This window comes from Trachemys scripta, chromosome 6, assembly GCF_013100865.1.
Source record: "Trachemys scripta elegans isolate TJP31775 chromosome 6, CAS_Tse_1.0, whole genome shotgun sequence".
Lineage (NCBI taxonomy): Eukaryota > Metazoa > Chordata > Testudines > Emydidae > Trachemys > Trachemys scripta.
In genome coordinates, this window is record NC_048303.1 from 107,507,733 (window position 1) to 107,517,676 (window position 9,944).

General features: G+C 47.9%; 1 protein-coding gene across 2 annotated transcripts in view; it reads right to left on the reverse strand.

The window, feature by feature from the left end:
• UHRF2 (ubiquitin like with PHD and ring finger domains 2) overlaps nucleotides 1–9,169 on the reverse strand; it is a 174,414-nt gene extending 165,245 nt beyond the window's left edge. For both annotated transcript variants that reach the window (XM_034773107.1, XM_034773106.1), the window contains exon 1: nucleotides 9,002–9,169. In XM_034773107.1, the coding sequence (XP_034628998.1) occupies nucleotides 9,002–9,154 (153 nt within the window). In that variant the 5' untranslated portion in view covers nucleotides 9,155–9,169. The remainder of the gene's footprint in view (nucleotides 1–9,001) is intronic.
• Nucleotides 9,170–9,944: the final 775 nt, after the last annotated feature.

The following is a 9,944-nucleotide window of genomic DNA, read 5'->3' on the forward strand; positions in this document are numbered from 1 at the left end:
GGGGGGGGGCCGGGATGCGAGAGAGGGAGAACCCAGCGGTGGGCGGGTTGCAGTTAGGTTAAAGGGGCCCACCCCGCCCACAGCCAAAGGGGGGGGGGGGGCAGGGGTGTTGTGTGAAGCGATCATCCCAGAGAGCCCGCAGGCCCCTCCTCTTATATGGCAAACCCACCAGGCATTGCTTGCTATGGGAAAGGGGGCCCAGCAGTTTGAAAGCATTGAAATGAATGAGGAAGCAGCAGAACGCCGTGTGATGAGAGCAGCCAGGATGCTATGGTCAAGCTCATAGGGGAGCAAACTGACATGCTGCGCTGTATGGTGGATCAAAGGCAGCAAGACCAGACTGCCACTGCAGCCCCCGTATAACCGCCCTCCCTCCTCCCCAAGTTCCATAGCCTCCTCACCCAGACCTCCAAGAACACGAGGGGAAGAGACTACGGGGACCCACATACTCAACCCCAGAGGATCGCTCAAGCAGCAGAACGCTGGCATATGCGAACTTTTGATTTGGTTTCTGGACTTGTCCTTCCCTCCTTCTCCACACCCCTAACCCAATACTACCCCCCCCCTTCCCCAGTCTACCTTCTGATTTCTCTCAATGTGTTGTGCAATAAATAAAGAACGGTTTTTAAACAATTGTGACATATTAATTATATATATATATATATAGGGTAACTTCAAGAGAAACAAAACACAACTGTCACACCATATCCTGGCCAGTCATGAAACTGGCTGTCAAAGCTTCTTGGATGCACAGCTCGCCCTGTTGCGCTCTTCTAATCGCCGTTGTCTGGCTGTGCGAAATTGGCAGCCAGGCGAGTTGCCTCAACCTCCAACCCCCCTTACTCTCACAGATATTGTGGAGCAAACAACAAGCAGCAATTACCTGGGACCACAGCTCTTTTGAGCCCTCTATTGCTCCTGGTATCTTTCACAGTCTCAGCACTGAGCGCCAGAATGTCCAGGGTGCCTGTGTACGGCTTCATGAGCCATGGCATTAAGGGGTAGGCTGGGTCCCTGAGGATAACTATAGGCATTTCAACATCCCCAACAGTAATTTTCTGGTTTGGGAAGTAAGTCCCTTCCTGTAGCTGTTCAAACAGACCAGAGTTCCTTAAGATGCGAGCATCATGCACCTTTCCCTGCCACCCCACGTTGATGTAGGTGAAACGTCCCTTGTGATCAACCAGTGCTTGGAGTACCACGGAAAAGTACCCCTTGCGGTTTACGTACTGGCCGCCCTGGTGTGCCGGGGCCAAGATAGACTAAATGCATATCCCTATTGCCCCGCTGCAGTTAGGGAACTCCAGCGCATTAAAGCCATCCACAATGGTCTGACATTTCCCAAAGTCACTACCCTTGATAGCAGCTGGGGCACAGCAGCCCCCACAGTAGATTTGCCCATTCCAAACTGATTCCTGACTGACCGGTAGCTGTCAGGCGTTGCAAGCTTCCACTGTGCTATGGCCACTCGCTTCTCAACTGTGACGGCTGCTCTCATTTTGGTGTCTTTGCGCTTCAGGGCAGGGGACAGCAAGTCAAAGTTCCATGAAAGTGGCCCTACGCATATGAAAGTTTCGCAGCCACTGGGAATCATCCCAGACCTGCAACACTATACGGTCCCACCAGTCTGTGCTTGTTTCCCGGACCCAGAATCGGCGTTCCACAGCATGAACCTGGCCCAACACCACCATGATCTCCCAATCGCCACATGCCGTGCTTCTAGGAACGTCTGTGTCCATGTCCTCATCAGCATAGTCATCGCGCTGTTGTCACTTCCTCGGCAGGTTTTGCAGGTACTGCACATACTGCTGGATAATGCGTGAGGTATTTACAATGATCACAACTGCAGCTGAGATCTGCGCAGGCTCCATGCTTGCCGTGCTATGGCGCCTGCACGGGTAATCCTGGAAAAAGGGCGTGAAATGTAGGAGAGCTGTTCAGTTCAAGATGGCTGATAAAAGGCAGGAAATGGTTGTCTTCTGTAGCTTTCACGGAGGCGGGAGAGCAGAGTTTGCGGCGGAAGCTGTGCGACTCAGTTCACGATAGCCAAAAAAGGTGGGAAATGGTTAGATAAAAGAGTAGATAGAAAGAAGAGAGGACGTGCAAGGTGGATTCATAGTACCAGGAGACAGGCGGTGCACCGTACTGCACCGTCTGCTGGCAGCATGGCATCTGCCGTAGCTTTCACGGAGGGAGGAGCGAGTGACGACACACCCAGAAACACCCGCGAGAATGTTTTTGCCCCCATCATGCACTGGGAGCTTAACCCAGAATTCCAATGGGCGGCGGGGACTGCAGGAAAGCTACCCACAGTGCACCACTCTGACATTCGATGCTAGCCTCGGTACTGTGAACGTACTCCGCCGAATTCACGCACTTTAATGGGGACACACAACACCGAATGTATAAAATCGCTTCCAAAAATTCAAATAGAATAATTTTGAATTAATACTGTACTGTGGACTGCAACTCTCTTCCATATTTGACCACTGATAAGATCACCATGAAGGATGCCAATTTTGCTGATTGTTTCTGTAATATGGACAGATATCCACTAATCTCTCATGAGCCAAACAGCTCATGCAACAGTGAGATGCAAGTTAGTTTCCAGCCTAGATAAGATTTTAACCAGGAAACCTGACAATTCCATATCCCAAAACCAACCTCTCATACTGAAATAACCTTAGTATTTTGTGATCTGAAGTAATAACTCAAAGTAGGATACCATGTAAGTTTCAGTTGTACAAACCCAACTTTGCAGCAGGAATTTGTTTTAATTCCTGTGCAGACTTGTGGATCAGTTTAAGTTTTGTGGCAAGTTTTCAAGCTTAAACCTCAACATTTTTTACTGCTTGTTTTTCCAGAATTATAACTGAAGCTAGGGATCCCACAATGATCAGAGTTTGGTTCTTTGAAAATAGTTTACTGTATTTAGTTCTAAAAAAGTGTGCTGAGTAAGTCTATTGAAACCAAGATCTCCTTTACTTCCATTACAAAAACTTTTACTCGGGTATACAAGCATTTTGCCATTTCCTGTAAAATATTTTTGCAGTACAAATTGTTAGTAAGATATTCTCGAACTGTTAGTTATAATTATTTACAATAAACTTCAGTGCACACACAGGCCACAACCAATTTACTAAAATAAGGATTTTTGAAATATCAACAGTTATATACAAATCAAATATGCTGTATTTGACAAAGAAAGCTATCTTACTGTTTAAAGCAAAGAAGCAATTTATGCCTTTTAAAGTACAGGATTACCCAAGTGATTTTTTTTTTTTTTTAAATAAACACTACTGCAGTACTTCACCACAGAAAGGGAGGGGACTCAGATAATATTTCTTGCAATACAGATTCTGAATTGCTTGCTAGCTACATAGAGACCTGTAATAAATGGCCATGGCCAACTTCTGCAGACTCAAACATAAATCTGCAGAAAAGGACCTAGGGGTTACAGTGGACGAGAAGCTGGATCTGAGTCGACAGTGTGCCCTTGTTGCCAAGAAGGCTAACGGCATTTTGGGCTGTATAAGTAGGGGCATTGCCAGCAGATCGAGGACGTGATCATTCCCTCTATTCGACACTGGTGAGGCCTCATCTGGAGTACTCTGTCCAGTTTTGGGCCCCACACTACAAGAAGGATGTGGAAAACTGCAGAAGTTTTTAGGGGGCTGGAGCACATTACTTACCAGGAGAGGTTGAGGGAACTGGGATTGTTTAGTCTGCAGAAGAGAAGAATGGAGGGGGGGGGATTTGATAGCTTCTTTCAACTACCTGAAAGGGGGTTCCAAAGAGGATCGATCTAGGCTGTTCTCAGTGGTACCAGATGACAGAACAAGGAGTAATGGTCTCAAGTTGCAGTGGGGGAGGTTTAGGTTGGATATTAGGAAAAACTTTTGCACTAGGAGGGTGGTGAAGCACTGGAATGGGTTACCTAGGGAAGTGGTGGAATCTCCTTCCTTAGGACTTTCCTGCTTTTCCTCCTGAGGTCCCTTCCAACCCTGATATGCTATGATTCTATAATGGTAAGTAGGGATTTTGAGTTGCTTCTGCAGAAAAAAAACTGTCATGCCACATTCCTCCTACATATGTGACCTTGAAAGGTACATTTTACATGTACTATACAGAGAAATTAGACTACATTACCCTCTATTGGAAAGTAGCTGTTGAAAACATATACAGCCTTAACAGTATTACTTAAATATCCAAAGTTGGGCTTCTACGTAAAAAGCTAGCCTGAAAAGGTTTTCAGATTTTTTTCTGTTTACATGAGAAACTCAGATCCAGTCTTTGATGGAAGACTGACAGGAAGAAGTAAAATAGTGACACCATGAGCCCAGGGTGAAAATTCAGTAATCAAAAGGAAAGGATATATTCATTGTTCAAAGCTTGTTCTCCTCCCCGCCCCCTTTCACATTTTGGATAAAGGGGGCCTTTCATGATTTTACACCCCAACCTTGTCCATTAAGCAGAGAAAGCTCACCATAAACAACAGACCTCACAGAAGTCCTCCATAAAACCAGAAACACAAGACTTTACAGGCTTAACATTTAAGGTTAAACAAGCAGGAAAAATTTAACTCCCATCCAGGCTCTTTTCTAAGGCCAGGTCTACACTAACCCCCTAATTCGAACTAAGGTACGCAACTTCAGCTACGTGAATAACGTAACTGAAGTTCGAAGTACCCTTAGTTCGAACTTACCTCGGTCCACATGCAGCAGGCAGGCTCCCCCGTCGACTCCGCGGTACTCCTCTCGTCTAGCTGGAGTACCGCAGTTGACGGCGAGCACTTCCGGGTTCGACTTATCGCATCCAGACAAGACGCGATAAGTCGAACCCAGAAGTTCAATCGCTCGCCGCCGAACTACCGAGGAAGTGTAGACCTACCCTTAGGGTACGTCTATACTTTCCTCCGGGTCCGGCGGTAAGCAATCGATCTTCTGGGATCGATTTATTGCGTCTTGTCTAGACGTGGTAAATCGATCCCAGAAATGCTTGCCATTGACGCCGGTACTCCTGCTCCGCTTGGTAGCTTTGGGAAGTTTATCCTGAGAATGTGTGTCTCAAGGTGTAATGGACTAGTTTTTTTCAGAACACGATACACTCATCCATTACTGCTGAAACCAAGTGAACAAGAGACACTAACTCTTAAACTGAGCACAGTACATACATCCTCATGTTTCACAGCATATACTTTAAGGGATAAAGTCTCTTCAATTTTCAGTTCCACATGCACAGCTGACAAACTAACTTCCAGCAGGAAAGGAGTTCAGAACCAGAATCTATTTGTTTGACCTCAAGTTAGTTTGAGCATTCAAATTTTAAAAAAAAGTTAGTAACTTCCACCACCGTGTCTTATAAAAAAAAAAAAAAAAAAAACCACCCAAGCTGTAAGTCATCCAGAATGTCACATTAGCCACATAAGATTCAGTCACAATTCCCCTATTAACTCCACACTGCATGTTAATCCTACAGAACAGCAATATAAAATTCTGCATATGGGCAAGAGGCAGAGTTAAGAACTGTTTGAAAGTTGGTTTCCCTGATTTATGAGTTTTGAATTTCAGCTACTTTTTTTTTTTTTTTTTTTTGTAAAAAGAGAGATACTTATTTAGGCTGTCTGCAAGTGTACCTGCCATTTGTAAGGGGCCACCAGAAGAGCTCTTGACATATTTGCCAAAATAAGTTATACCAATATGAATAACTATCAGTATAATTGCTGCCCCATTAGGGAGTTACACTGATTTAACGATCTTGGTTTCTAGGCAGAGTGAAATGGTATAAAAAACATTCTTTAGACAAGCCCTTATTGTTAGGCTACTTTCCTACGTATGCATCTGACGAGACGAAGTGGGCACTCACCCACAAAAGCTTATGCTCCAATACATCTGTTAGTCTTAAAGGTGTCACAGGACTCTGTTGCTTTGTATGAACACGGTTTCTCAAACTTTCCTTGTTCCTCCCATCTTGAGATAAATGATGGATACCCTCCTATTCGTATTTAAGGCCACCTCTGAGTCCATTCATAATTTACAAACAATATGGCAGTTACAGCAATTGCTTACACAAAAGAGAAATATTAGGAAAGCATTACATCTAGTTCAGGGAGTATTAACGCAGTTTGGGTGCCCTCTTTTCCTACTACTAACTCCATCAGCCAGCTCTCTTCATTTAAATCAATCAAATCCCCAGCATAGAAGCAGCTAGGTCGACAGAAGATTTCTTCTGTAGACCCAGTTATCACCTCTCTTAGAGGTGGATGAACTACACAACAGGAAAAACCCCTTCTTGTCGATGTAGGAGCCATCTACACTATGCTGTTACAGAAGCACAGCTGCAGACTCAAAGCTGTGCCACTGTAGTGCAGACATATCCTTAATTCAGAGACCTCCTCGTTCAGTCCTCTGATATAAATTCTAGATTGGCAAGTGTCAAATCTAGACTGAATTCTATAAAGTTTAATTTTAGGGGAGAGAGAAAAAGTATATTACCAAATTGAAAAATGTGAGAAGTGTTAAACTTGCAATCAAACTAAAAAATTCAGATACAACTACAGCTTTACTGAGTATCATGCCAGTGTCTCTTAAATTATTTTAAAAAGTAGAATTGCAAAGAGTTAATCACAGGCAGATTAGAAGACTTCAATTTTAATCTGTTGAGTTGAACAGGTGATGAAGGGAAGCAGCGGAGGAAGCCCGACTTTACTTCTGTAGGAGGACAACACAATCATGAGCAAGTGTGACCTTTGCTAAGGTAAACAAAGTTTAGGAGGCGCTACTCTGCTGTAAGCTTCTCCACTTTAAGAGCCAGTCTAGCAAAACTGAGATTTACTTTTCCACAACTATAGGAATAGTGGAAGTTCTAATACAGATGGGGTCAGGCACTTTTACCAAGGATCCTTTATGGATCTATAGCAATGAATGCCTACAGAGCTGTCTTGCTTTTGTTTTGTTTTTGTTGGGGGGGGAGGGGGAGGCAGCCATAGTAGCACAGGGCAGAAATAAAGAGAGGTAAGGGCTGGGGGGGGGGGGGGGGAATCAAGGTGGAAACAAAAGCTGTGACTTTCTGCTCTAACCAGCCCTGTGTCCCTGCAATCAACAAGCCAGACCCCAATCTCCCCTTCAGGAAGTGGGTAGATGTATTGACATCAACATGACTGAAAGAAAGGTCAAACTGACGCCAACTCTGCCCACTTCTAACTGCTCCAAGCTCTGCTTCAGCTTCTGGCTTCACAATTATTATTATAACTTTAATCCTCAAGTAAAATTTTAACTTCCAGATTAACATTCCTGCCATAGGAATCGCAATCTTTATATAGCATCTTTCACAGACATTTCCTCACTCCATGGAGCACTAGATACAGAAACACATGTTAAAGGTCACCTGTTGATGACAAATATTATATCCAATTCGTTATGACTACTTCTACTATTCACACCAATACATATCTAATCTGTTAAATTTAAAGTTTAATTTTAGAGACAGATAACCTGGCCATAGTGGTTAGAGCCACACTGAATCCAGTGGTAGGCCAGACTACTCTATTAAAAAAAAAAAAAGGAGATTCAACCACACTGAAGTGTACATCTCTGGTGCCATCACATCCAACCTCCCTTTCCTTTTGTCTTTTATACCCTTCCTCTAATATTCTTGCAGCATTCTGAATACCTCATTTACCACTATCCTATGTCTATATGATGATGATAGCATCTACAGCTATAGCCACGGACACGGGCAGGTCCTCTTTGGACACAGCAATACCTAGCATTGCTCTAGCCCGGGGTAGGCAACCTATAGCACGCATGCCAAAGGCGGCTCACAAGTTGATTTTCAGTGGCACTCACACTGCCGAGTCCTGGCCACCAGCCTGGGGAGGCTCTGAATTTTAATTTAATTGTAAATGAAGTTTCTTAAACATTTTAAAAACCTTATTTACTTTACATACAACAATAGTTTAGTTATATATATCATAGACTTATAGAAAGAGACCTTCTAAAAATGTTAAAATGTATTACTGGCACCCAAAACCTTAAATTAGAGTAAATAAATGAAGACTCGGCACACCACTTCGGAAAGGTTGCCAACCCCTGCTCTAGCCACAGCATAGCTCACAAAAAGATTTTTAAGCATGGTATTGACAAACTGTTCAACCCAGGGACAGCTGATGCAACTGGTATGACACCAGTAAGCACTGGTACCTTGTCTGTGGTAGCTCTTCCACTGGAGAAGCGGCAACTGCGGGAAGTTTAGGAGGTGGGGGAAGAGAAGGGCTAGTGCAGACAAGGTGCAAAAGTCCAGATGGGGCAAGCTATGCTCAGGCTTATTCAGTTCGTGCATGTGAAACTAAAGCCAAGGCGGGTAAGAGGCGACTTCTTGGAGCCCCCCGTACCCACGTGGTCTAGTCACGTGCGCCCTCCCCCCCCCCGATTGTGCAGCGCGGCCCCCCACCCCCAAGAGAGGGGAGGGTTCATAGCCAGGCCCAACCGTTCCACAAAACCGTTAATCCTTGGCGCGAGGCCGGGGAGGCGAGACCCCCACCTCGCTCAGGCGCACGCCCCCGGCCCCCCTCCCCGCGCCACATACACACGTGCGGGGCCTGAAAGCGGCGCTCCGCCCTGGAAGCCGCTTTTCTACACAGCCGGGGGAGGCGCCTCCCCTGCTGAAGCCAACGGGGACACCAAGGGGGAAGCCTCGAGGAGCCGCCGCGTCTCCTCCCATCCCCGGGCACGGCAGGGGGGAGGCGCGAGGCTGTCCGGCTGGGAAAGCAAACACAAAGGAGTCGGTCCGACACCTTCTCCTCCCGGGGACGCAGAGCCGTAGGAAGGGGGAGCCGGGCTGCTCGGCTTCTCCTGCCCCTCACGCTGCCCTAGGCCCAGCGAGAGCGAGTAAACAAAAGCCGGAGCCGGCGGCTCGCATGGCCGGGCAGCCCGGAGCGCCGCCCCCGGGCACACAAAGAGCGCGGGGGGTGGCGGCAGGTATGGGGGCGTTCCCGCCTCACCTGCTTGCCCCGGTAGAAGAGGCGCTGCCGCTCGGGGCTCACTCGGAAGCTCTCCTGGATTTTCTCCCGCAGACACTCTATCTTGGTGAGGCGGCTCAGGTCGTCGATGGTCTGGGTCTCGGTGCCGTCTATGGTGCGGACCTGGATCCACATGGTGCGCGGCTGCCGGCCGCGGCTCCCGCCCGCTCTCCGGCTGCGCGTGGGGCGGGGGCGCCTCTGCCGCTTCTTTGTTTTGGCTCAGCGGGGCAGGATTGTGAAGTCGCGGTGCAGCCCGAGCCTCCCGGGCCGTCGGCCTCGCTCACAGGGGCGAGGAGACCAGACCCCCGCCCCCGTCGGCCCGAGGGCGCCCGCAGCGACGTGTAAGCGAGGCCGCGAGCCGCACAATAGGCAAAAGCGTCCGGAGCGAACCGCCGCAGCCAGGGCTAACGGGCGCCGCCGGGAGCCATGTCCGAGCCCCGGGGAGTGTTTACCAGCCGCTACCGCTCTCACATGGAGGTCACGGCGCCAAGGCTGATATCGCGAGAGTCTCCCGCTTCCCCTCTCCCCTCCCCCGCCGGCTTAAAGAGACCACAACAACAACATCCAGGAGGCAGGGCTGACGCGCCCCCTCCGCCTTCGCCGCCCGCAGGGCCCCGCCTTACGCCCCGCCCCCAGCGCGTTGCCCACCAGCCCCCTTTTCCCGCCCTGGGTCTGACAAGCTGAGGGGTCGCGCGGTGACGGGTCTTTCGCCTTGTCACGACGGGAGCCTGCGACTTGTCTCAGTCCGGGGGACCTAGAAGTGTTAGGGTTCATCTCAGCTTCATTGTTAAAGGAAGAACGTAAGAGCTGGGTCTACAGGGGCCAAAGCTGTGCTAGCAGCATAGAAAACAATTGTAGCCCTTGAGGGGCCCACCAAACAACCCCTCCAAGGCACGATTGAACCATACCTCAAACACACAGACCT